This window comes from Capricornis sumatraensis, chromosome 11 (genome assembly GCF_032405125.1).
Source record: "Capricornis sumatraensis isolate serow.1 chromosome 11, serow.2, whole genome shotgun sequence".
NCBI classification, from domain to species: Eukaryota; Metazoa; Chordata; class Mammalia; order Artiodactyla; family Bovidae; genus Capricornis; species Capricornis sumatraensis.
The window spans coordinates 99587233-99615172 of NC_091079.1; the positions used below are offsets into that span (position 1 = coordinate 99587233).

At 42.9% G+C, this 27940-nt stretch overlaps 1 protein-coding gene across 3 annotated transcripts; it reads left to right on the plus strand.

Annotated features, from left to right (window-relative positions):
- The first annotated feature begins 332 nt into the window (after positions 1 to 332).
- IMPA1 (inositol monophosphatase 1) lies at positions 333 to 27510 on the plus strand. 3 transcript variants are annotated; one of them, XM_068983382.1, is made up of 9 exons: positions 333 to 1557; positions 7393 to 7455; positions 7829 to 7962; positions 9804 to 9908; positions 11138 to 11183; positions 13356 to 13464; positions 16485 to 16593; positions 24811 to 24962; positions 25974 to 27510. In XM_068983382.1, the coding sequence occupies exons 1-9, from the start codon at positions 1555 to 1557 to the stop codon at positions 26087 to 26089; spliced, it is 837 nt and encodes a 278-aa protein (XP_068839483.1). In that variant the 5' UTR covers positions 333 to 1554; the 3' UTR covers positions 26090 to 27510. The 3 variants fall into 3 exon arrangements, with proteins under 3 accessions (XP_068839483.1, XP_068839482.1, XP_068839484.1); XM_068983381.1 differs by lacking the exon at positions 333 to 1557 and adding an exon at positions 2212 to 2299; XM_068983383.1 differs by lacking the exon at positions 333 to 1557 and adding an exon at positions 4137 to 4186.
- The last annotated feature ends 430 nt before the right edge of the window (positions 27511 to 27940 follow it).

The window sequence follows — 27940 nt, forward strand, 5'->3', positions numbered from 1 at the left end:
ACTGCCAGGGGAGGAATCACGTTGAAGGTCACTCTTTATTACACAAATACAATGCAGCTGGATGGCCATCACTCAGGCAGGTGACTACTGAGCACTCTGCTTGACCAAGGAAATCCTTCCCAGCACCTCTCCACGAACACTCAGGTCTCAGGAGGTGTTAGCGGCACTGGATCTCACCTCCCCTCCAGGTTCTCATGGATGGAAGTCAGCTAGTAGGAAAAGGTATCAACAGCCCCTAAGAGGGATCTCCTTATTAGGGAAACCTGGAATGGTGACCTGGACATCATGCCAGGGAGCAGATTCTGTCCTGAGGCAGTGGAAGCTGAACCCAAGCACTCTGGCACAGTACACAGTCGAGGGTTGGGAACAAAGCCTGCAGGCGCAACTGTAACTTTAAAAATTATCCCTCTGGGAAGCCAAGGGCAACGCACCAGGCACCAGGTCTCCGCAGCCATCTGAACCACTCAGCACTGGACAAAAGCCTTGTGGATAGTGGGGAAGCAGTGTGCAACACCGCCAAAACCAGGTCTGAGCACTAGACCTCTCTGAGCACCTGAGGACTCTTCATTTCACTTTTGGTCAGGCATCTGAAAGCAGAACAGCTTCCTTGGACTGAGAAATTTCCAAGTTACTTGAGGACAGTGGTAAACTAGCAGCTGAGGCCACTAGAAAAAGGCTGTACTTTCCACTCATTTGAGGTAGAGAGCTTGAAATAGTTTTTAATTTCAAGGAGTGAAATAGTCCATCCATCTTATTTCACTTCCAGTACTCTGATTTTAGCAGCTTTGCCAAAGCAGTGGGACCATGTTTATTTAAATGAGGTTTAAAGAGGACTCATGACATTTCTGCAAATGCCTGGAAAATTTTATTTGGTTAAAACCCAACACTTTTCATCACGCAGTTGGCAAGATTATTATTTTAAGATAACTGACGATGAAGAACCAAAAATCTAATTTCTGAAGTGGTTTTTTTTTCATCAATAAAACAAAAGCAACTTTTACTAGACAAATCAAGGTCGTCAAATCAGATACAGCATCATTCTTTCAAAGGAGACAGCGTTCTGGCTCTTTGTGAGGTTTGAGAATTGATCCCACGCTTCATGTCATTCACCTTTGAGAATTCTCATTTGCAATACATTGGTGACAATATCCCATCTTCTGCTGAAGCTAAGAGAAGAAATCACTGCAAATACAAAAAGCCAAATAACCTGTTTCCTTGATCCTGTTGTGACAGCTTATATCTGTGCTATTTGTGTTATAATGCTAAGACTGTATGATGCCAGATGTGTTATTTCAAGAAGAAACATTTTGAAGACTGTAGACTAGTCCTTGCACCTCGTGCGATGCAACCTCGTCATGCCGACACTCCACATTCCCTGAGTGTGGACTTCGGAGTCAGTGCTTTCTGCGCTTTGCTCTTGCTGTGGGACTTCAGGATAAATAAACTCCCTGAGCCTCAGTTTCCTCCTCCGTATGACGCAGCTGATTATATCTTCTCATGGAACTGTCGCGATATTCAAGTAAAGTAACGCATGTGAAAACAAGTGCCTGAAGCATGGTAAGTCCTCAGTAAATGGTAAGAAACCAAAATAATTCTTAATAGGGGCAGTTGGTTCTGGCCAACAAATACCTATCTATCTATCTGTCTATCAACTATCTATTAATCATGGGTTAACTATAGTGTATATTGGTCGGAAGAAAGAAAACTTGCCTCTAGGGAACCTTCTAAATTCTTCTGACTGGACTAAGAATTAAATTGACGTGAAAGTGACAGTTGCTCAGTCATGTCTGGCTCTTTGCAACCCCATGGACCATACAGTCCACGGAACTCTCCAGGCCAGAATCCTGGAGTGGGCAGCCTTTCCCTTCTCCAGGGGATCTTCCCAACCCAGGGATCGAACCCAGGTCTCCTGCATTGCAGGCGGATTCTTTACCAGCTGAGCCACAAGGGAAGCCCTAAGATGACATGAGACAGAGGCAACAGGAGAAAATCAAGTTTAATTTTATACTTGTGAGAATTCCACAAACATAAGAGAGCCAGAGACCCCATGTGCAGGAGAGGGTCAGAGGCAGAAAAGTAAAATGAGGGCTCTATACCATCCTAAAGGAGATCAGTCCTGGGTGTCCATTGGAAGGACTGGTGTTGAAGCGGAAACTCCAATACTTTGGCCACCTGATGTGAAGAACTGACTCATTTGAAAAGACCCTAATGCTGGGAAAGATTGAAAGCGAGAGGAGAAGGGGATGACAGAGGATGAGATGGTTGGATGGCATCACCGACTCAATGGACATGCGTTTGGGTAAGCTCCGGGAGCTGGTGATGGACAGGGTGGCCTGGCATGCTGAGGTTCATGGGGTCACAGTCAGACACCACTGAGCAACTGAACTGAACTGATATACCATCCTGAGCTAAGGAATGGGATGGGTCCTGAGAGCTTCCAAGGATGGGAGAATGATAAGAAGAAAAGCAGATGTTTGGTGATTAGATATTTGCCCTACCATATAGATGGGCCCTTTAGATAAAGTGCATCTCCAGTAATAAACTGTTTTCTGAGAAAACCCCCCAATTTAAATACTTCTAGGTGGTTAAGGGAGGGACAGTAATTTCTCTTGCATTCACCAGGTCTCAGTTGCCTTTAGCTCAAAATAATCCTCTTGCAAAAGTGGAACATTTGGAAGAGGCTCCTTATGAGCCCCTGTAACATGCAAACATACAGTGTACGTTTACACAGCATCAGTTCAGTTTAGTCACTCAGTCGTGCCCGAGTCTTTGTGATCCCATGGACTGCAGCATGCCAGGCTTCCCTGTCCATCACCAACTCGCAGAGCTTACTCAAACTCATGTCCATTGAGTTGGTGATGCTATCCAACCATCTCATCCTTTGTCATCCCCTTCTCCTCCCACCTTCAATCCTTCCCAGCATCAGAGTCTTTTCCAGTGAGTCAGTTCTTCGCATCAGGTGGCCAGTGTATTGGCACTTCAGCATCAGTCCTTCCAATGAATAATTCAGGACTGATTTCCTTTAGGATTAACTGGTTTATCTCCTTGCAGTCCAAGGGACTCTCAATAGTCTCCAACACCACAGTTCAAAAGCATCAATTCTTTGGGGCTCAGCTTTCTTTGTAGTCCAACTCTCACATCCATACATGACCACTGGAAAAACCAAAGCCTTGACTAGATGGACCTTTGTCGGCAAAGTGACGTCTCTGCTTTTAAATATGCTGTCTAGATTGGTCATAGCTTTTCTTCCAAGGAGTAAGCGTCTTTTAATTTCATGGCTGCAGTCACCATCTGCAGTGATTTTGGAGCCCCAAAGCATAAAGTCTCTCACTGTTTCCACTGTTCCTCCATCTATTTGCCATGAAGTGATGGGACCAGATGCCCTTATCTTCCTTTTCTGAATCTTGAGTTTTAGGCCAACGTTTTCACTCTTCTCTTTCACTTTCACGCAGCATGCTGCTGCTGCTAAGTCGCTTCAGTCGTGTCCGACTCTGTGCGACCCCATAGACGGCAGCCCACCAGGCTCCCCTGTCCCTGGGATTCTCCAGGGAAGAATGCTAGAGTGAGTTGCCATTTCCTTTTCCAATGCATGAAAGTGAAAAGTGAAAGTGAAGTCGCTCAGTCGTGTCTGACTCTTAGCGACCCCATGGACTGCAGCCTACCAGGCTCCTCCATCCATGGGATTTTCCAGGCAAGGGTACTGGAGTGGGGTGCCACTGCCTTCATGCAGCATAGGTTTAACAAATAAAAGTTGCAAAGCTAGAGACATACCTCCAGTTTGTGTTTTGTCAAAAGAGTAGTATGGAATAAAAGGGAGAAAGAAATGGAAATAGGAAGACTGGCAGGAATGAAAAACGCGAGAAATGGCAAAATAGAGGCGAGGAATTTTCTAATTACAGACAAATGTATAGGCAGGAGAAAGAAGCACAGATGAAAGAGAAGGTGCAGACCCTGAAGGCCTAGGCAGGGCGGGGCGGCTCCGGCCGCTCAGCCGCGGGGCTGGGGGCTGGGTGCGGGGTGCAGGGTGCAGGGGTGCGCGGTGTGGGCGGGGCCTGCGCAGGCCCCGCCCATGGGCGGGCGGCGGGGCGGGACTTCCTGTCGGGCGGACGCTCTCGCTCCCCTCCCGCTGCCCTCTCGCTGCGGAAGCGCCGCGCGTCTGACAGGCTGGTGCGCCCGTTGCTCTGAGGTGAGCCGGGTCTCCCCGCTGCACTTGGGCGGGCGTGGGGTCGGCTGGCGCCTGCGGCCCCGCACAGGGGGTCGAGGGGGTGGGCTCGGCCGGGGGCACCCGGCGCGGAGGCCTCGGTCGAGGGGCTGAGGGCCCGGGACGGCCCCCGCGCCGCGGGACCTCTGAGCGGCGGGTGCGGGGTGACCCACTGGCTCTCGTCCCGCCGGTCCCGGAGGCCCGGTCCGTGTCCAGGGCGGGTGGTCCCCGCCAGCCCTCGACCGCGTGTAGCGCTTCCGCGGACGGGCGGCAGGAGGCGGCGAGCGGGGCAGAGACGTCCACGCGCCTCAGGGGTTAGTCTCCCAGCAGGCGAAGGCGGACTAAGGTGCTTCCTTTGGGCTTGTCGTAAGACTGGTTGAAGGCGAAGGCGCGCACACTGCTGAGCCCAGTGTAGGAAAGACCCCCGAGTGCGCCAGGGGTGACGGACGGCGGCCCGTGGGCTTCCAGGCGGGGCGGCCTCCTCAGTGTCCGTCAGAGGCGGCGCTCGGTGGCTGCCTGCTCACGTAACTTACGTGTTTGTGTCTGCAGGCCGTACCTCTCTTTTGAGGTCAGGATCGTGTGTTCAGCGGCCTAATGGACCTCTCCTTTTGGCTTCACAAAGGCTCCTCACGCTCTTCTAATTAAACTTTTGATCTCCCCACCCCCTAACCAGATCTCAGATTTGACTCTCTTCTATCGTTCCAAGTTTCGGTTAATGTCACGTTATCCATTCATTTGCCTAAGTGGGAAATCTGGGCTTCATTAAACTCTCCCCCTCCCTCAAGCCCCATATCCACTTTATTGCCGAGTGCCCTCACCTTTTCCTCCCAGAGCGGTTTCCCTACCGTCCATTCCTCCCTCCACCCCTGCGTCCGTCTTGTCCTGCAGCCCCCATGTAATGATTCCTCATGGCTCTCAAATCGAAATCATGCCTCTAAGGGGTGATCATCATGACAGGACCCCCAGCCACATCCCTGCTCCTGTTCCTCTTAATCTCTGAGCTGTCACTTAGGCCTTTTGGTTCCTCTTCACTTACCAGGAGTCCTGCAGTTGAGTTAGTCCTTCAAATCTTGGTTGAATCATGTTCTTAGGGAAAGGATATCTGGTACCTAAGACCAGGTCAGTGTTCTCCTGTTAGGTGCTTCTCATTGAATAAATACTCAATGCATAGCTCTCGAATGATTAAACAAGTACAGCCTCTGGGTGGAGAATCCCCAAAAGAAAGGGTAACTGTTGAAATGATCCTGGAAGAATTGGTAGGAATTACACATATCAGTGCTGTGAGAAGGGGGAGATATGAGTGGCTTAAGCACAGTTTCCCACTAGAAAGCAGATTCACCGTGAGAAAATCCAGTTCTGTTGAAGCCTAATAGAAGGGAACAGGAGTAAGAATGAAAAGAAGAAAGATCTTAGAAACAATTCTTGAACTGCTCTGAGTAACTCAAAAAGTGGCTTCCTTCTAAAATCATGTAAATGCTTATATTAAGAAACAGGCTTCCCATGTGGCTCAGTGGTAAAACAATCCACCCGCCCAGGCAGGAGTTGCAGCAGACCCTGGATTGATCCCTGGATTGGGAAGATCCCCTGGAGAAGGAAATGGCAACCCACTCCAGTACTCTTGCCTGGAGAACCCCATGGACAGAGGAGCCTGGCGGGCTACAATCTATGGGGTTGCAAAGAGTCGGACACAACTGAGCACGCACGCATAAAATATATATATATTAAAAAGAAACAGCTAGCAGAAACAGCTCAAAGTATCTGCCGAAGAATTGATGCTTTTGAACTGTGGTGTTGGAGAAGACTCTTGAGAGTCCCTTGGACTGCAAGGAGATCCAACCAGTCCATTCTGAAGGAGATCAGTCCTGGGTGTTCTTTGGGAGGAATGATGCTAAAGCTGAAACTCCAGTAATTTGGCCACCTCATGTGAAGAGTTGACTCATTGGGAAAGACTCTGATGCTGGGAGGGATTGGGGGCAGGAGGAGAAGGGAACGACAGAGGATGAGATGGCTGGATGGCATCACTGACTTGATGGACATGAGTCTGAGTGAACTCTGGGAGTTGGTGATGGACAGAGAGGCCTGGCATGCTGTGATTCATGGGGTCGCAAAGAGTCAGACACGACTGAACTGATCTGTCTTTTGCCCCCACCCCCATCCCCTCTCCTCCCCATTCGGATACTGTGAGCACCATGATTGGGATTTCAGACCAGTCTCGGGTCTGAAACTCTGTCAGTTATTCTCAACTGTAAAGATTACACAATTAGGGTTGCTTTATAAATGATGCCACACATTTCGGAGTCTGACCTCTTAAAAAGCTTCATTGTCCTAGGTACAGATTTTAGAGTGTGGTTAAGCCTGTGGTGAGTTATTTTAGTCCTCTCTGCAAAAGACAGTGGAAAGTTGGACAGTTCAGAAGACAAAACTGTTTTATTTTTTGCCCTCTCTGAAACCTGCAGCAATTCCTTTCTAGCTTTATACATTTTTTTTAGTCCTGGAATTTTCTTCCCTCAGAATGTCACAGTGGAAAAAGCAGTGGACTTTCAATTCAGAATCAAGTTCAAATTCTGGTTGTGTCATCTGTCTATAAAATCTTGGGCAAATTAGCTATATTCACTGAGCTTTAAGTTCTTCATCTTTACAATCTCTTTAAAAATAATTTTACATGTACAGAGCACCATGCTGCCTGATACTCAGTGCTTTCTCCCCCTTCCCTTTAAAACTTCTTTAATTTCCATCCATGGTCAGTTGAATCCATGGATGCCAAAACTGCAGATACTGAGGGCTGACTGTTCCTTGTATTCTTTTTCTAATTTTTACTTTATTCTTAAACCCAAATATGCATCTATGTTTTAGAATATTTCTGATGTCATTTATTCTCCATTCCTCAAATGATTGTCGTTTTTTAAAGTGTGATATGGTATGGGCCCTTTGAGAAACACTTTCATTGAGTACTTTTTTTTATGAAAATGATTCTACAATAGAAGTGAATGAAGCTAGGTTAAAAATGTTTGTTAATGAACCTGTGAATGAATATTGGAAAAAAAAATAAATTCTAGAATCAGGAGGAGGGTGAATCCTGAATGGAAGTATTTTGCAAATTGAGATGTTTTTGTGAACAGACTTCTGTAATTAAGACTTTTTAAGCAATGTGTAACTGCTTTGTCTTTGTATGTGTTGCATCTGGTGAGAAGATGGCTGATCCTTGGCAGGAATGCATGGATTATGCAGTAACCCTCGCAGGACAAGCTGGAGAGGTATGAACTGAAAGCTCAGCCATGATGTGATGGATGTGGGCAGTGTGTGGTTGCCTTCTTAAACAAAACGTGTATTTTTATTGGTCTGGATTTGTTTTCAATTTACTTAATGGGTGAATACTTCCATTTTATGTCATTAAACATTTTATAATAACAGTTGTATATCTAAAATTGGCTGTAAGATTCTATGGTTTTCTACGTAGAAAGTCGTAACCACTAAGGGTTTATTTTATATACATTGTGGTAAGAAACATTTAAGAATACCATTCCAGAAAGATTGATTGTTTCAGATCATTTCTATTATTCATCTTTTAATTTGGTTTAAAATGACTGATATGCTTTTCTTATTTGCTTACCAAAAAAATCTTTTTAGGTGGTTCGTGAAGCGCTCAAGAATGAAATGAATATTATGGTTAAAAGTTCTCCGGCTGATTTGGTAACTGCTACTGACCAAAAAGTTGAAAAAATGCTTATCTCATCCATAAAGGAAAAGTATCCATCTCACAGGTATTGCTTATGTCATTTTCATGTGATAAAAATGAAATCTAGGTTGGTGTCCAAGATTTTGACTTTAGACTCAGAAATTGACTGTGCTTAATTTAAGCTGAACTGGAGTTTATTTGGAGGGTGTCAGAATTCCTGAGAGTAGGACTGAGCACCCAGGGAGGAAGGCAGAGCTGTAGGGTTGGGTTGGGGTTGGGTCAGGGTTAGGCGCCATCGTTCAGAAGCTGCTGATAGCCTCACTCCTGACTGCTCTCTTTAGATGTCTTACCCCATTAGCTCAAGGTTACAAATCATGGGCAAAAACATCACTTGCTGAACTTAGGGTTTTTTCCCCTAAGCTCAAACTTCCAGGGAGCAGTGAACAGGGGATATTTGGATTCCTTTTTACAAAGAGGAGTGTTGGATGCTGGGAAGTTAGTGTGACAAATATCTGCCATAGAGAAGATTTGAAAGTTCAGTTTTATTCTCTATATTGCAAACATTTTTAGGTGCTAAAGGGGTGGTAGCTTTGAGTTTGAGAGAAAATACTAAAATCTGTCTCTCTTACGGGCACAGAAATACAACTGAAATATTGTCATCATTTTAAAGTTTTAACATTGTCATTTGCCAGTTCACCTTGATCATGCCATCGGCCTTTCCTGGTATTTCAGCCACTGAGGAGAAGAAAAAATTAAAGCTGCATATGCTTTCTCTCAGTAAAAGGATTTATAGCTAAGAGAAAAAGAAATAAAAGAAATTCATGGTAATGATTATTAGGACTTTTCAGCTTTGAATAAAGGACATAAATAACAAAGAAAGTAGGAAAGGAAAGAAGAAATCCAGTGAATTCAGACACCATTTACAGAGTTCGCCTGACATTTACTGTGTAGTATGTTTTAGGAATGCATATTGATACAGTAATTTTGGTGGGTGATTTTCTTTCTCTAACTTATTTCATGTTCTCTGTATTATCTATTGCCGCATAGCAAGTTACTCTTTAAAAACTTAACAGCTCTAGATATCATAGAGTTTTCTAGGATCAGGAATATGGGAGTAGCTGGAGTGCGTGGTTCTGGCAAGGGTCTCATAGAGTTACAGTCAAACTGTCAATCTCCTCAAGGCTCAGCTGAGGCTAAAGGACCCATTCGCTTGTGGTTGTTGGTGACCTCAGTTCCTCCTGGCTTGTCTGCTGGCAGCTTCGGTCAGTTTCCTCACCACGCGGGCCCCTCCACAGAGCGGCTCACAGTGTGGTGAGCGGCTTCGCCTAGGAAGCAGAGGGAAGGGGAAGGAGGGGAAATAGAGTGAATAATACGGAAACCTCAGTGTCGTTTTGTCAAAGAGTCTTCAGAATTGCATATTGTCACGTACACTTTGTTCTTCTGGCTAGAAATGAGTCACTAAGTCCAAATTCACACTCAAGGCAAGGGACATTAACCTCCACCTCTTGAAGAGAGGGTTACGAGAGAATTGGTAGACTTAAACCTCCACATTTCCTTAGTAAGTTATTAGCGTGTGTCTTTCCTTATCTTGGTAATACATTTGAGAATTTTGAATTCTGTCATCTTTCACATAACTTGTTCTGGGGGAAATAAAATTTTCTCACTTTCATCTGTCTGAAGGAAAAACAATAGAAAAGTGTAGTTGTGTGGACTTTTGTTAGGTTTTATACAATGGCACCCCACTCCAGTACTCTTGCCTGGAAAATCCCATGGACAGAGGAGCCTGGTAGGCTGCAGCCCATGGAGTCACTAAGAGTCGGACATGACTGAGCGACTTCACTTTCACTTTCACTTCATAGTAGACTAAGGGTTTGAAAATTATTGAAAACAGTGTAAAGATTCAGAATTTGTCATATTTGCTTTTAGTTTCATTGGTGAGGAATCTGTGGCAGCTGGGGAAAAAAGTATCTTAACCGACAACCCTACGTGGATCATTGACCCTATTGATGGAACAACTAACTTTGTACATGGGTATGTTTTTAAAATTTTAATATTGTAATTACTGTTTGTATATTAACTGAATGGACTGTTCAATATGGTTTTCATAACCACATATACTTCAGAGAATTCTGCGATTGTAAAATATGTTATGCATAATTCTCATCAGCTGTGGATGAGGTAATGAACGATCAATGTTACAGACATGTGCAGTCAAGTGCCCTGCTCACCATTCTTTTTCTCATTGTAGAAACCACATAAAAATGTGTGCAAGCAGCATTGCTGCTTTGAAATCAATTAAGGAACTGACTAACTCAGTACTAGAGTGTGCCTTTATAGAATGCATTTAATCCAGGAGAAAAAACTGTAAAAGAACATGGGTTTAGAATGTGTGACCTTGTGACCTTGGGCAAGTTACTTAATCTTTTTAAGCCTTAGTTTTATTTTTTTCATTCTCTAAAATGGGCACATTGATGGTACCTGCCTCATAAGATTGTTGATGGGACCTAATGAATTGTACATTTATATAAAAACTTAATATAGTGCCTGCACAAAGTAAGTATGTAATTCAGTATATGCTGAGAAGAATATGTTGAAAAAATATATATATATGTATACAAATTAAGTGTATAAGTCCAAATACATAGAAGAAAGCCTGATGGAATTAAGAGTTTCGACAAGTAGCCGAGTTTGGTGGGATGACACATAATTGTTATATTTGAAGTTGCCGTACATGGCTGTACGTATCTTTATGAATAGAACTGTTAAAGCCATAAGGCTAAGAGGTAGGATCTATATATCATGGAATGTTACTGCAGAAAGATGCTCATGATATGAGGTAACATACAGAAGATTATAGTACAGTGGACAGTATGATCCCATTTTTGTTGACATTTAAGCTATATTCGTGGAACTTGGCATTCAAAAAGTATAGAAAGGCATGCGGTGCCAAGTGGCCTTCCCACTTCTGACCCCAGCTTCTCAGAACCCATTTGTGGAGGCATCTATTGTTACCAGTTTCTTGTGAATCCTTTCAGAGATGTCTCATGCCTGGAGAAGCATTATGCGTGTATGCATCTGTGTATTCTCCCCGCCAACCCTCCACCCCCGCACTTACACAGAGTTGAACGTTGTATACACAGTTCTCGGGAGGGATGAGACTGTTCACAGGAAAAAAATTGTAAGCAGTTATATTATGAAAAAAAGTTTGTTGAGAATAAGTTCTATCTTGGTAAATTTGTGTGTGTGTTTTTTTTTTTAAGATTTCCTTTTGTAGCTGTTTCAATTGGCTTTGTGGTAAATAAAAAGGTATGTTGTTTAAATTTATGGTTGGTAAAATGCCTTGCTCTCATTTTCTGAGAAAGAGTAAACGAGTCTCCATAATAAATTTAGGTTTGTCTCTATTCAATATATGCAGAGCATTATTTTGAAATAAAATACACACCTGCTAAACTTGTTGTGATAGTTTTTTCCAGTGAAGAAAATGTAGTGTCTTCTGAGAAGATTTTACAAGGAAAAAATATGCACAAGTAACTGAAATACAATTCAGTATTTAATCACCGTTATATATGTGAATATGATAGGAATTGATGTAGGATCATGTTTAATGGAAAAGTTGGGTGCTGAGCTAAGAATGCTTTAGTAGACATTTAGTGAGGGGAAAGACCAGGATAGTGGTAGGGGCCAAGTATGATGAGAAAATAGAGAGTATATTCAGGAACCTAAATACTTGCTATATCTAAAGCCCTGTAGAGTACACTCTATACCTATTGCGTTTCCATGCTATTTGAGTATTTGCTTAATAAAAAAAAAAAGAATGATGTTTACTAACACCTTACATAACTGTTTTCAAGGAGTTTGCGATACATTTGATCAACATGTTCACAAAAGAGTTAAGAAAACCCTGAAAATAAAAACATAAATTAGTGCAAGTGAAATCTTTGTATTAATCAGTGAGAAATGATTGTATTAATCAGTGAGAACCTTCAAAAGGAGATAAGCGAGCATTTCTCTTATCATCAGTTCTGGGCTGTTGAATTCCCAGTTCAATGCAAAAGTTACATGTCGAACTATGAAAAAATTTTTAAAAAGTACTCTAAGAACATGAAGAGGGTATAACATATCCTGCCAGCAGTGGTTTGAGGAAATCTTCATAATAAATAGAAGGGATCTTGGAATTTGGTCATGTGAGTTGGGTCATATTGGGAATTTTCCAGGTAGAGAAGAAAAGGAAAGCATTTTAATCAGAAAGAACAGTTTGGGGACGAGCGGGATGTGTATGGGCGACAGTGAGATGTTCATTGTGCGTGAAACTCTGGAAATGGTTGGAGCAGAACTGGTGAGGTGAGCTTGCTGTGGTCAGGCCATGAGGCACTGTGGTCTGTCTGTGCCGGAACACTTAGTGGCTTCGAGGTGGTCAGAAACCAGGAGAGGTTTTTCAGTGCAGGGTGCCAATAATTCCAGCAACATTAGAGATCACACCAGGGGGGTGGGCAGTTCTGAACTGAGATGGAGGTGGTGAGAATAACTGAGGAAATGGCCAAAATCAGGAAGTGTTTTCAAGATAAAATTGACTCATGGGGAAGGACTGAAGCGTGCGTGATCAGGTAGCGAGTGAGTGTGATCTCTTTGGCTGAAGTTCTGCAAGCCTAGGTTCCGAAGCAGACTCCTAACCTGTGTTGATGGAGTTGGTGGGAGCCACACATAGAGGGATAGTTGGTTTTGCGGACCAGAAAGAAAAACCTGTAAGAATCGAGAGAGCGAAAAGGGAATTGGAAGAAAAGGAAGAATGAAAACCCCTGAGACACACAACTGTTGGGGGTTAGGCAGAGAAGAATGTCAGAAGAAAAAGTGACCCCAAGAGAGATCGAAGGTAGGAGGACACCACCAGGAACACAGAGTATGGGGTTAACTGTTGGTGGTCCACAGCCTCCAGGTCTTCAGAGAAGACGTTTGGTCCGTAAGAGTCCATTCACAATCTCTTTGCAGGGAGTTTCAAGAGATGCATGATCAGAGCAGAAGCCACATTGTAATGTAGAAAGAGAATGAGAGACACAAAGTCTCGACCACTGTGTGGCAAAGAAGAGAGAAGGAGAAGGTAATGAAGGCTTGGTGAGGGAGGGCCACTGTGGCGAGAAAGTACCAGAACCAAAGCCCAAGAGGCAGGGAGCCATTGATGGAGCAGTGTTTCAGGGAAGGATTCACCTTAGAAAACAGGGAAGATTGCCTTCATCTGAGCTGGGAAGGAAAGAGGTCAAAACATAGGCCCCGAGTTTGGAAATTGATGGGAGGGGAGTCAGGGTTCAGACCTGATGAGCTCTTCCTCAACTCAGCTGGGAATTAGCATTTTACATAGCCCATGGTCTACCCATTTAAAAACATTAACATACCAGATATTCTTTTTGCTTTCTGAGAAAAAGTATTGATTGAATGAAGAAAAATACTCAGGTTTTGTAAAGAAAGCTTGCATTCCTTCCACAGATGGAGTTTGGAATTGTGTACAGTTGCCTGGAGGATAAGATGTACACTGGCCGGAAAGGAAAAGGTGCCTTTTGTAATGGTCAAAAACTACAGGTTTCACACCAAGAAGGTAGGTTTACCCTCTAATTTTTGGTGTGATTCATACCATGTACTCGTATGGTAACCTTAGAGTTCTCCAAGTGTTACCTGACTCATACGTGTGTCTGTTTCCTCTGTACTTTCTCATTGTGACCACGGTTGTGGATGCGGTCGTGGAAGCGGGGGAGGCAAGGGCAGTGGAGCAGACGGCTCCGGCTTTGCCAGGGGCCCTGGCGGAGCGAGAGTGCCTCCCACCCTCATGGCGCTATCGGGTCATTGCTTCAGCCCCTGTGTCTCAGATTCTTTCTAGAATTCCTCTGCTCTGATGCCACTGGGACTAGTTATTAGTAAATTGAAAGGGAAAAGGCCCTTCAAGTTGGAATCATTTAAAATGAGACATAAAGCTATTATATATGTAGGATGGGTAAACAGCATCTTTCTACTGTATAGCGCAGGGAACTATATTCAGGGTCCCATGGTAAACCATAATGGAAAAGAATATGAAAAAGAATACCTAGATACATATATATAAAGCTATAACTGAATCACTTTGCTGTACAACAGAAACTAACACAACATAGTAAATCAACTGTACTTCAATATATTTTTTTTAAATGAGGCGTAAATCTTTTTGTAATGAGCTTAGTGATCGGCCTTTTTAAGTCTGCTTTCTCTGGGACAGCTCACTGTGTTTTGGAGGCACTTATCTTCCCTAAAGCAATGCCAACATTTTCCACAGTTTACACTTGCAGATTCGTTTCGTTTCTTTTCTTTTTTGTTCTAAGATTCTTTTATGTGCAGCAAAAACTTTAGAATCCTCCTCCGCTTTTGTAATTTTTCTCCTCAGGCACTTAATTTGAGGGCAGATTTTGAATTTGTTTTCTTTTCATTGAACTCTAAGACCCCAGAGATTGGAAGATACATCCTAATTTTTGAGATGTTAACGTGAAAAAAATGTGCATTTTAGAATTGAAGGAATGTGGCAGCTTTTATAGAAAGAACTCGTTTCCCTTTTCTGTTATTTATCTCACTTAAACAGGTTATGTGATCGTTAGAAGAGTTCACAGTTATAAACAAGGGTCGGAACAAGCTGGTGGGTGTACATCTCAGCTGTGGGTGCAGATGAAGTGTGAGGTGTTCCAAGAGTAGCCTGTGAGCCAGGAAGGTTGAGTGCTTCATGAGCTTTGGTCATGATGTTTCCAAGAGAAAATGGAAAATGCAGGATAATTTGTCAAGTTAGTGAATGGAGGTCAGATGATTTATTTTGATTTTATTGAAGCATAGTTGATTTACAGTGTGTTAATTTCTGCTGTACAGCAAAGCGGCTCCACTGTACATTGCATTCTTTTCCGCATCCTTTTCCGTTGTGGCTGATCACAGGATGTCGGGCGTGGCTCCGTGCTGTGCGGTAGGGCCTGTTTATCTGTTCTGTAGGTAGCAGCTTGCACTCTCCAATTCCAAACTCCCAGTCTTCCCTGCCCGCCTTCTCCCCTCGGGCAACCCCCAGGTGGTTCTCTGCCTGCTTCTGCTCCACAGGTATGTTCATGGGTCATGTTTTAGACTCCACGTGCAGGTGACGCTGTATGATGTCTGCCTTTCTCTCTCACTTCTCTCAGTATGATAACCTCTAGGCTCATCCATTAGCTGCGAACGCCAGCATTGTGTGGTCGAGCAGCATCCCACTGTGCATGTGCCCCACATCCTCTCTACCCATCCACCTGCTGATGGACGTTGAGGTTGCGTCCATGTCGTGGCTGTTGTAAACAGTGCGGCAGCAGATGTAGGAGTGCATGGATCTTTTCGAATTATAGTTTTGTGTGGATATATGTCCAGCTAGATCATATGACAACTCCATTTTTGGTATTCTGAGGAACCTCCGTACTGTTTTCCATAGTGGTTACACCTGTTTACATTTCTACCAACAATCAGTCAGTCAGTTCATTCACTCAGTCGTGTCCAGCTCTTTGCGACCCCATGGACTGCAGCATGCCAGGCCTCCCTGTTCATCACCAACTCCCGGAGCTTACTCAAACTCATGTCCATTGAGTTGGTAAAGCCATCCAACCATCTCATACTTTGTCATCCCCTTCTCCTCCCACCTTCAATCTTTCCCAGCATCAGAATCTTTTCAAATGAGTCAGTTCTCCATATCAGGTGGTCAAAGTATTGGAGTTTCAGCTTCAGCATCAGTCCTTCCAATGAATATTCAGGACTGATCTTTAGGATGGACTGGTTGGATCTCCTTGCTGTCCAAGGGACTCTCAAGAGTCTTCTCCAACACCACAGTTCAAAAGCATCAATTCTTAAGTGCTCAGCTTTCTTTATAGTCCAACTCTCACATCCATACATGACCACTGGAAAAACCATAGCCTTGACTAGATGGACCTTTGTTGGCAAAGTGATATCTCTGCTTTTTAATATGCTGTCTAGATTTGTCATAGCTTTTCTTCCAGGGAGCAAACGTCTTTCAATTTCATAGCTGCAGTCACCATCTGCAGTGATTTTGGAGCCCCAAAAAATAAAGTCTCACAGTTTCCATTGTTCCCCCATCTATTTGCCATGAAGTGATGGGACCGGATGCTATGATCTTCATTTTTTGAATGTTGAGTTTTAAGCCAACTTTTTCACTCTTCTCTTTCACTTTCATCAAGAGGCTCTTTAGTTCTTCTTCACTTGACAGTGGTACGATTTAGTTTTAATTTTTGTTTTATTTCAAATCTATATATAAATTATTTCTAAATTCTACTTTTTAAAAAAATATATAAGGCATTTGGTGGCTAAATGTATCATGCATGTAGGCAAACTGGTTATATTCTGCATTTTTGGGGAGGTAGTCTAAGAAGCTAGATGCCTTTTGATGATTATAAAAATGATGATAAAATGACTAGAAGAGAAGAAAAATTCATAACTATTTAAAGTCTTAGAAAGAAATATGATTCAACTAGGAAGAAGGATAAAAATGTCCAATTTGTTGAGCTACAAATGTCAAACTTTTTTTTATCAGGTTCTTATTTATAAACTGTAGTAATTATTTGAAACTTTTTCTTTTAGATGTTACCAAATCTCTCTTGGTGACAGAGTTGGGCTCTTCCAGAACACCAGAGACTGTGAGAATTATTCTTTCTAATATGGAAAGGCTTCTTTGCCTTCCCATCCATGGGTAAGCTCTTTTCACTTTATCCCTAAAGTTGAACATTCTATTATATTAATGCTATAGATAATTTGACATTCTAAGGAATGAATTTTTATTTAGAAATGAACTTTTAATTAATAGACATGGAGTAAGTACCATAATTCTAATTTTAAAATGTGACTTTTAAAACTTTTATTTGAAAATAATTTGAAATTTTAAAAAATTTGCAGAAATAAAAACCTATAAGAAACAGCAGTATGCAGTTAAAAACCTATAAGAACAACTCAGCTATTGTTAACATTGTGCCCATTGCTTTATCATTTTCTCATTCCTTCTTTTCCCTTTCTTTGTGTATGTGTGTGTGTGTGTGTAAATATTCTTTTTTTCCCCTCAACTATTTCATGGTAAATTACTTAGTGTGTGGCTCTTTATCCCTAAGTAATTCAGTTTGTTATTTCCTAAGAATAGGGATATTCTCTTCCATAACCACAACTATTGGCTCCATAGTTTTGTCTATCCACACATACTTAGTTTTGTCAGTTGATCTAACTATGTCTTCTATAGCATTTTTTCTTCCTCCAGGGCAAGATTCAGTCTAGGGTTAGCTTTACATTTGGTTGTCATGTCTATTTCACTGCCTTTAATCTGGATCATTTCCGTAGCCTAAGCATTACCCACTTTCTCTAAGTTTTCAAGTTATTTGCACAAGGTATGCTAGGTAGACTCGTATAGTTTATTTCTGGCCTGTCTTTATCAGTAGTTTTCTTCCCCCCTTATCATTTCTTATTTTATGTTACTTGTTCTTCTTTTTTAAAAATCCTGCTTAAATTACTTGGCAGTTTGTCAGTTTTTTTTCAAAGAAAGAACCAGGATTTTGATTATTAATCTGGTCTGCTGTCTTTATCCTCCCTGCTTTATTATTTTCATCATTGTGCTTTCTGGTCATTCATTTTGTTGTTTCCTGTTGTTTTTTTTTTCCTTTTTAAGTAGAGAATTTATTTTTATGCTTTGATTTTTATTGAGGTGAGTATTTAGGCTATGAGTTTTTATCTGATTGCTGCTTTAAATGTATCTCACAGATTCTGATGTGTTTTCATTGTAATTATTTTTCTGGTAACTTCTGTTTGTATTTCCCCTTTTACCCAAGAGTTGTATTCTTAAACTTCCATGGGGAAATGCCTTTTGTGCTTTCTTAGTTTTGTTTTTTAATTCGTAGTTTTATTACATTGTAATAAATATATTTCATGGAGCTTTATGTTTCCTTTGTGCCCAGTATATGATCAGTTTTTGTGGAACTTCTATATGCACTGGAAAAAAGTACACTTTGTACTTTGATGTTTGGACTTGAAATCTACTTTGACATCAGAATCGCAGTCCCTGCTCTTCTCATTGTTTCCATTTGTCTGGTTAATCTTTGTCCACCTTTATTTTTAGTGGTTTTGAAATCAGTGCATTTTAAGTGCACCTCTTGAATACACCATTCGGTGGAGTTTTGCTCTATAATCAATTTGAAAATCTTTTCTTTTTAATAAAGAAGTTAGGCTTGTTCATTTATTTATATGACCATTTTGTTTGGTCTCAATTTTGTGTTATCTTATGTTGTAATTATACTGTGATTTGTATATTATGTTATGTTGTATAGTAAGTACTCTGTACTTATTTAGTGTATCCTCTTTTTTTCTCTTTTTCTGTTTATAAGAGATTCCATTTTATTCTCATGGGTTTCTTTTGTATTAAAGCTCTTTATAGTGCCCTTAATGTTCTTTTTTCTTATGTAACTGTTCCGTTAGTCCTGTAAAGACTCCAGAACTGCTTGGCTGCCGCCTGTTGCCTGTATGACATCCAGTGATTTTACTCTGCTTCTCTCTTTTTCTCTCCCTCTTAGTCTAGCTTGTTTTTTTTTTAAGTCTTTCCAGTTTGTTGGGCCTGCTATTACTACGTATTGTCTCACCCATAGTCCCATCCTGTGGTCTTAGTTTTTCCTTTATAAAATGGTCACTGTCCTCTGGAGTCTTCCTGGTGTCAGAAGTTCAGAAACCATTGAATCACTGAATTCAATATTTATTGTGCACACACCAAAAAGTCACTTTGCAAACCAGGAACACCCAGACCAAAACATGGGATGAGGCTCAGCCATGTATTGTTATAAAGCAGCTTATACAGTGAGAAGGCAGTGACAACTTATTCTTCAAAACGATTGGCTATAATAGAGTTTTCTTAAATGATAGGGAATTGATTAGTGGTTAACTCATATCCACCTTGAGAAACAATTTAAGGTTTGCTTGTAATTTTCAGAAGCATAAGCAAGAGATGATCCAGGTCTAGTTACTTTTGCAAAATGTGCTAAATTAAGCTTTGTTTTCATGACTAAACTGATTTGGTCTGCTCCAAGAATTTTCAAGACTGGTCTCTGCTTTTTGCTCTAACACCTGTCACCTTTGGATTGGTGAAGCTCATTCTCTAGTAGATTCCTTGGGAAGGGCTCCTGTGCATGGTAGGCCATGATTTCTGGCATATTCCAGCCTGTTTTCCTATGGTCTTGAAACTCCAAGGACAGCTTGGCTGGATAGAACATCCTTAGTGAAAGAAAGTATGAAGACTATTTCTTTAAAAATGCTGTCTCACTGTTGCTTTGCTGTGTATGTTATTTTTGAGAAATCTGGTGCCAGTCTGATTTTATTGGCTTTTAAATTATTTCATGTTTTGTTTGGAGTCTCTGAGACATTTTTTTTCTTTTAATCTTTCATGGCTGGCACTTTTATAAGGGTATATCTTGGAGTTCTTAGAGTTGCTTGTTGTGGGATGGTTTTCTCCCTTTAATTGGTAGGTTAATGTCTCTTTTCTTTTTTCTGGCAAGTTTCTTGAATTTTAAATATTAGTTCACTTATACTGTTTTCTTTTTCTTCTTCAAAGACCCCAGCAGGAGCATTCAGCCTCCTCTGTATCTTTTCTTCTGTTACTTTCTCTCTGGCCCTTTTTACGTTCTTTTAGTTTTTTCTCACTGCCCTTTTTCAAGTTTTCATTTGCATCTGTTCTCTTTAAGGGTACCTTGTGATTCAGTCTTAATTTCTGATAAAGTTTTGTCTTTTTTTATTCCCCTTCATTTCTGAGTTCTATTATCTCTTATATTATTTTCTCCTTCTTTTATTTCATTCACTTCTGGGCTTACTTTTCCTTTTGCAGAGCAACTTTATCAACCAGAAAAAGCCCACACACTTTATTATTAGTGGTGTTTGGTGTCTCACTGTAGCTACGTGCGGCTGTGTCTCCTTCTTCCCGTCTCTGTTCACTTTGGGATCTGGGTTCCTGGTTCTTTCTTCATTAGCTCTGTTTTGTGTAGTTTCTGTTGTGAATCTCTGTCAGGTGTAGGAGGCGGGGATTGGCATGTCATTTTCTCTTTCATTTCTCAGGATTTTTCATTTCTTTTACTTTTTAAAGACTTACTTATTTATTTCTGGCGATGCTGGGTCTTCATTGCCGTGCTCAGGCTTTCTCTAGTTGTGACGAGCGGGGCTGCTCTCCACGGCGGGCCACAGGCTCTGGGGCACACAGGCTCAGGGGCTGTGGCACACGGGCTTTACAGCACACGGGCTCAGGGGCTGGGGCTCACGGGCTTCAGTGGTTGTGGCTCTCGGGCTCTGGAACGTGGGTCAGTCGTGGTGGTTTCCAGGCTTAGTTGCTCCGTGGCGTGTGGGGTCTTCCCAGACCAGGGATTGAACCCGCATCCCCTGTATTGGCAGGTGGATTCTTTACCACTGGATCATCAGGGAAGCTCACCACCTCCTTTATTTTAAATCGAAGTATCAGTTCAGTTCAGTCGCTCAGTCATGTCCGACTCTTTGCAACCCCATGAACTGCAGCACGCCAGCCCTCCCTGTCCATCACCAACTCCTAGAGTTCACTCAGACTCACGTCCATCAAGTCGGTGATGCCATCCAGCCATCTCATCCTCTGTCGTCCCCTTCTCCTCCTGCCCCCAATCCCTGCCAGCATCAGAGTCTTTTCCAATGAGTCAACTCCGCATGAGGTGGCCAGAGTACTGGAGTTTCAGCTTCAGCATCATTCCTTCCAAAGAACACCCAGGGCTGATCTCCTTCAGAATGGACTGGTTGGATCTCCTTGCAGTCCAAGGGACTCTCAACAGTCTTCTCCAACACCACAGTTCAAAAGCATCAATTCTTCAGCGCTCAGCCTTCTTCACAGTCCAACTCTTACATCCATACATGACCACTGGAAAAACCATAGCCTTGACTAGACAGACCTTAGTCAGCAAAGTAATGTCTCTGCTTTTGAATATGCTATCTAGGTTGGTCATAACTTTTCTTCCAAGGAGTAAGTGTCTTTTAATTTCATGGCTGCAATCACCATCTGCAGTGATTTTGGAGCCCCCCAAAAAATAAAGTCTGACACTGTTTCCACTGTTTCCCCATCTATTTCCCATGAAGTGATGGGACCAGATACCATGATCTTCGTTTTCTCAATGTTGAGCTTTAAGCCAACTTTTTCACTCTCCTCTTTCACTTTCATCAAGAGGCTTTTGAGTTTCTCTTCACATTCTGCCATAAGGGTGGTGTCTTCTGCATATCTGAGATTATTGAGATTTCTCCTGGCAATCTTGATTCCAGCTTGTGTTTCTTCCAGTCCAGCGTTTCTCATGATGTACTCTGCATAGAAGTTAAATAAGCAGGGTGACAATATACAGCCTTGACGTACTCCTTTTCCTATTTGGAACCAGTCTGTTGTTCCATCCAGTTCTAACTATTGCTTCCTGACCTGCATACAGATTTCTCAAGAGGCAGGTCAGGTGGTCTGGTATTCCCATCTCTCTTAGAATTTTCCACAGTTTATTGTGATCCACATAGTCAAAGGCTTTGGCATAGTCAATAAAGCAGAAATAGATGTTTTTCTGGAACTCTCTTGCTTTTTCCATGATCCAGCGGATGTTGGCAAATTGAAGTATAACTGTATATTAATTGTCATTGAGATTTATGAGGCAAAGTAAATCATTATGGATCAATTTCCTTTTATTAACTTTTTGGGGTTCATTTAACGAAATGCACTATATTTTTTACTTCAGTGATGTTTCTTGTGTGTTACTTTAGGGAGTGACTTGATCATGATATGGCTCCTCTTTTGAGGGCCTCGAATCTGCTGGCCGCTTTGCTTCTGTTGTTTCTAGTCATTGCAGCCATAGCCAACTCGGTTATCCCCATCCGATGACAAGAAGAGTAAAACTTGAAGAAGAAACTTCTTTCAAAAGTACAGCTTTTAAGCCACTGAGCAGGGGAGCAAACTCAAATCTTTGTGATTCTGAAGATGGATAGATTCTTTTTAGCTCTATACCATCCTAACTGTAAAGAAGGATCAGACTAACATAGGATTCAGACAGAACACATTTGCAAAATCTAGGCCACAGCCTCAATTGTTTGGCAGTTAAGTACTATCTTTAGTAATACTTACCCATGAAAGATTATACTTACTGATCAAAAGACCTCTTGCCAGAGAGCTGTTGAGGTTCATCAGAAGTAGGCAGAAGCGTTGCATCTAGCGTTGGTCTTTCAGCCCATCGTTCCGTGTCTGAATAGAATGCCAAGAGATGATTTGTGGAAGACCTTGGTATTTTCTTTCTATGATGTGAGATATGAACTATCACATATCCCCTGAGAAAGTGGGGCAAGTACACCATTCTTGATAACTGAAAAAAGCCGTAATGTTGATTTGGGTTTATATATCTATGGACATTTTTGGAGTTGCTAGTTCTTAATTTTGATATATAATAAAACTGTAGGCAGTAAAATGTATTTAAAAATCAAGGGCATCATGTAATTCTGGTCCTTTTTTGTTGTTAAATTGTATTGGCATGAAGGATGTACTAGGCACAGTACTAGTTTACGTTTATTTTTTAAATACAAAACAGATACCACATTATTTCTTTTTTAATTTTAATTGTATTGGAGTATAGTTAATTTAGTTTCAGGGGTATAGCAAAGTGATTCAGTTACACACATTCATATTCATTCTTGTTCAGATTCTTTTCTCACATGGGTTATCCCAGAAGATTGAGTAGACTTTGCTGTGCTAGACAGTAGGCCCTTGTTGGTTGTCTGTCTTACATACAGTGGTGTGTGTTCATCTCAGCCCTGATTGATCCCTCCCCCGTGTTTCCCCTGTGGACCATAAGCTTGCTTTCAGTATCTGTCTGTTTCTGTTTTGTGAATAAGTTCATTTGTCTCAATTTTTTAAAATTAGATTCCATGTATCATACAATATTACTGACATGTAAAATCCTCTTATTTCTTAAAAAATAATGAAGGGTCTCAGTGAACAATCCTGACTGCTTTATTTTCAGAGGACTTCCTGGTGGCTTAGAGGGTAAAGCATCTGCCTGCAATGCGGCAGACCTGGGTTCGATCCCTGGGTTGGGAAGATCCCCTGGAGAAGGAAATGGCAACCCATTCCAGTATTCTGGCCTGGAGAATTCCATGGAGAGTCAGACAGACATGACTAAGTGATTTTCACTTTCATTTTCAAACAATTAAAAAAAGAGGTTTTAGTAAAAACCATTTGAAAGTAGTTAATTTACAGACGTGGCGACTCCTTTTTCTAAAATACTTCCGTGTGTGTATTTTTGATAAAGGACATACACTAAGATAACCACAGCACAGTTATAAAAATCAGGAAATTAGCTTTGATCCATTGTCTAATACAGTGACAATTAAATTTTGAAAGAATTCTAATCCAAGGTCCAAGCCAGAATCATATGCTGCACTTTAAGTGTTATTCTCATCAAGCTTTTTTTTTTTTTTGAGATTCATATAATTCGGCTGTGCTGGGTCTTGGTTGTGGTGAGGGGGCTGCTCTCCACGGGGGTGCGGGGCTCCTCCCTGCGGGGCCTCCTCTGGTCCGGACGCACAGCCCCCACACGGGTAAAGGAGTTGCAGCTCCCAGGCTCTAGAGCCCTGGCTCAGTAGTTGTGGTGCTTGGGCTTAGTTGCTCCTTGGCACGTGGGGTCTTCCCAGACCAAGGATCGAACCTGTATCCCTGCATTGGCAGGCAGATTCTTTACCATTGAGCCACCAGGGAAGCCCTCATCAATGCCTTTTAATCTGGAACAGTTGCTTAGCCTTTATCTTTTATGACCTTGACGTTTTTGAAAAATGCAGGGCGGCTGCTTTACAGCATGCCTTCTGATTTGAGTTTGTTGGATTTCCTCTTGATTAGATTTGGGTTAGGCACTTCTGGCAGGAATGCAGCAGAAGCGCTGTTATGTCCTCCTTCTCAGTCCATTCTGTCAGGAGACACAGGGTACCTTTGTTCTGTTGTGTGTGTGTGTGTGTGTGTGTGTGTGTTGCTCAGTCGTGTCCAACTCTTTGTGACCCCATGGACTGTAGCCCACCAGGCTTCTCTGTCCGTGGGATTCTCCAGGCAAGAATACTGCAGCGGGTTGTCATGCCCTCCTCCAGGGAATCCCCCAACCCTGGGATGAACCCAGGTCTCTTGCATTGCAGGCAGATTCTTTACCAGCTGAGCCACGCCCTTTGTCCCATTACTGGATGCTAACTTTGATCACTTCGTAGTGATCTTGCCATCTTTCCCATCGTAATTATTATGTGTCTTATAGGGAGATACTTTGATGTGTAAATATCAATCGTTTTAGCATTTATTGATGATTCTTTCCTGAATCAGTTATTACTATAATGGCTGATAAAGTGATGTCTATACTTGCCCTAATTGGTGTATTTCCAAGGACAAGGTTCAGTGAGAAGGCAGACCTGAAGCAGGCCTCGTGGGCAGGCCTCAGTGTCAGCAGAGCCCAGTGGGGCCATCACCTCCTGGCCACACACGCTGATGCCCGCACTGCTGGGGGTGGCCCGGGGCACACTTGCACGAAACTCCTGCAGATGGCTTGTATTGTGGGGCGCTCGTCCCCAGGTGTAGACCACAGTGACAAAGCATGCATGCCACGGTGGCGGAATTAGTGCATTTTCTTCAGTGGTTTTCTTCCCAAAGTATCATCATTTTAATGTTTTTCTTACACATGATTGCTTTGTTAGGTTTCATTCTGTCATTTATGTAGTGTATCAAGATAATTAGGTTTTACGTATTTTGATTTTAAAATTAAGTACCACCCTTTTTTTTTAACAGTCTGTAGATTGGTTCAAGTGATCTCAGTCCCCACTTGAAACTGCAGCTAAGGAGGAATGCCTTATTTGAAGATTTATGTTTTCCCGTCTTGTCTGTTAGGATCCGGGGTGTTGGGACAGCAGCTCTGAACATGTGCCTGGTGGCCGCGGGGGCTGCGGACGCGTATTATGAAATGGGGATCCACTGCTGGGATGTTGCTGGTGCCGGCATCATCGTGACTGAAGCTGGCGGAGTGCTCCTGGATGTCGCAGGTAAAGCTGCGGGACAGGAAGGCTTTGTTTTCTTTCCATACCTATGGGACTGTCCTCCAAATATGGCATGTTTTTTTAGATGTATCTTTAAATGTTTCCCTTTACTATTTTTTTCGATGTTTACACTTCAGCTCTTCAGGCAACACAAACCATGTAATTTTCTGCAGAATCAAAATAGCAGATATTGGGAGACAGAGGCAAAAATGAGAAGCTAATGGTAGTGTACAATTAATAATAATAGATGGCTAAACCTCTTCAGGGCTTCCCTGGTGGCTCAGCTGGTAAAAAATCTGCCTGCAATGCAGGAGACCTGGGTTCAATCCCTGGGTTGGGAAGATTCCCCTAGAGAAGGAAAGGCTCCCCACTCCAGTATTCTGGCCTGGAGAATTCCAAGGACTGTATAGTCCATGGGGTCACAAAGAGTCACACACAACTGGGTGACTTTCACTCTCACTTTCAAGCCTCTTCAACTATGAGTACCAGGAACTCTTGAGAGGCTATAGGAAAAGCCTGGAAAGGCACCGGATCTGAGGCCGTACCAAGGTCCCTCTGAGTGGTGACCGCGGCGGCAGCTGAGTATGGGCTTCCTCCACCGTCACTTTCTGCCTCGGCCCTGTGGGGGTTACATACTTTCTCTGCACTGATGCCGACATGTTTAAAAGTAAAGAGTGAACCTGGGTTAAAACAGTTTACCAGCAGTCTGGGAGAAAAGCAGCAAAGAATGAAGGAGCTGGGCAGGAGAGCAGTGTGCGAATCCCTGGCCTCGGGTTTTCTGTCGATAGGTTCCATCAAAGGGGAGAGGAGGACGGTGGGGCTCAGACCCCGCTCCCTTCAAAACGGGTCTCTAAAGGATGCTTAGAGACTCATTACGTGTTAGCGAAGCTTAAACATTGTGCTTATGACACAGTGTAAAATATTAAATGTTATGATCAACCATAGTACATACTGCTATGCTTGTTTTATAGGAATTATTTTTTACAAGATATAACCATTTTCCATATTTGATTTTAGGTGGACCATTTGATTTGATGTCACGAAGAGTAATTGCTTCAAGCAGTAAAGCATTAGCAGAAAGGATAGCCAAAGAAATTCAGATCATACCTCTTCAAAGGGATGATGAAGATTAACTCTGACAGCTTCACACATTCGATCACAGTTGCGTCTCTCCAGGTTTTCTGATGCACTCATGGTGTTACAAAATTCAGGACTTCTGTTTCACTTGAACAATATGATTGGTGTAAATTGCTTTCAGTGTCCATATTTAAAAACTACAGCTTGTTCTGTGTTTTACTAACAGTAGGTGTGCAAGAGTGGATGAAATAGTCCATTGTTTTAAAAATGTCTGTGTGGTAAGAACGTCCTCTGGGAAAGTACACAGGCAGTTGGTGAGACAGGTTATCACGTCAACTGCAATAGGTAGCAGTTTAGAGTTTCTAAGTATTTATGAGCCTGTGAAATTATGACTCACTGTGTGCATATGCATTCCTAATGAGACAGTCAACTTTTTGGAAAAAGTTTTTTTTGGTTTCAAAAGCCACAGTACATTAAATTTGTGAGAAGCATATGATGAATACTGCCTGGAGCAGGATTTCTTTCTCTGCAGAAAGCCTTGCTCTGTTCATCAGTGTGGCACCCCACATGGAGCCTGTCAAACAGGGGGCAATCCAAAAACGAGCAGAGGAAGAGTGGGCGCTCTGAAGGCAGTGATTCCAAAGAAGCGGGCTGATCGCTGTGTGATTTTACTTCGGGTTTGGACATAAGAACTATCTGGTCATCCTGTTTATACCTCACCCGACCCTTCCTGTTCACATTTCATATTACCATGCCGCTCCAGTGACGGCACCAAACAGAGCTCGCCTCGCCGCTCCCCGCTCCAGGGCCGCGCTTTTGTTTTAAGTGGACAGTGGCCGCAGTGAGAGCAGAGAGCCCCTGAGCCAGAGACGCCGTTCTCGCGCCTGCGTGGGGCCGCGTGTGTCGGTTTCCTGTTGCACAGAACGCGTTGTCCCCAGGCCTGGTAGCGTCCAGTGGGGCCTGCTGATTATGCCACAGTTCTGGCGTCGGGAGCTCCGGGCGCCTTAGCCAGCATCCTGTCCCAAGGGTCTTCCGCGAGCTCGCAGTGAGACTTGACCGGAGCTTCAGTGTCTCAGAGTCCGACGGGGGCTGAAGCGCCTGCTCAGTCTCGCGTGTGCGGCTGCTGGTGGCAGCTCCTGCTGTCTGGCGGCGGGAGGGTTGCCTTCCTCTCCATCTTCGTAGCCGAGTGTCCTCATCGCCTGGCGCCTGCCTTCCCCCGGAAGTGAACCGAGAGCGGAGGCAAGCAGGAAACGGCTGTGCCTCTTGTAACCTAGTCTCTGAAGTATCACTATCACTTCCTTTCTTTTCTGTTTCATGGATGCGGCTCTTTAAGTCAGCCACACTCAAAGGCTGGGGAATTCCGCGAATAGATAGCATCATTCTAGAATTCTCTCCAGCTCCAGAATCATGCTTCCAGAGGCCGAGTGAAATCTCTCTCAGTGTGTTGCAGATGTCTCATACTGTACGTGTCTCCAAATAAACTCAATCCCTGCTCCCATCTGTTCCTCTGCTTCCATTTTTTCTCTTAGTTAATAGGATTTTACCCAGGCAGACAGGTGATATTCTTACCCTCCCGTGCCTCTCACCTCCTACACGCAGCTGGCCACCAGCTGTGTGCAGATGTATCCGGAAGTCTCTCTGGAATTTTCTCCAGTTCCGCATCTCCTGCGACACCTGGGCAGTTACCTCTGGAATTACTGCAGTAGTCTTGAGTCACTAGAGCCCCCTCCAGTCTCTCCTCCATGCTAACACCCAGATCTCTCACTTAAAATCTAATCACTCACATAAATATGAAAAAAAAAAAAAAAAGGGCTCCTGTGATGGTCCGGTCGTTAAGAATCTCCACCCCCTTGCAATTCAGGGGACTCGGGTTCAAGCCCTCCTCAGGGAGCCAAGATCCCGCTGCT

Excerpts from the sequence above, each read along its gene's own strand:
- IMPA1 (XM_068983381.1), top strand. The coding sequence starts at position 2,267 with ATGGCATCACCGACTCAATGGACATGCGTTTGG. Across the intron at positions 7,963-9,803 it reads GAAAAGTATCCATCTCACAG|TTTCATTGGTGAGGAATCTG; the intron begins GTATTGCTTATG and ends ATTTGCTTTTAG. Across the intron at positions 13,465-16,484 it reads ACAGGTTTCACACCAAGAAG|ATGTTACCAAATCTCTCTTG; the intron begins GTAGGTTTACCC and ends TTTTTCTTTTAG.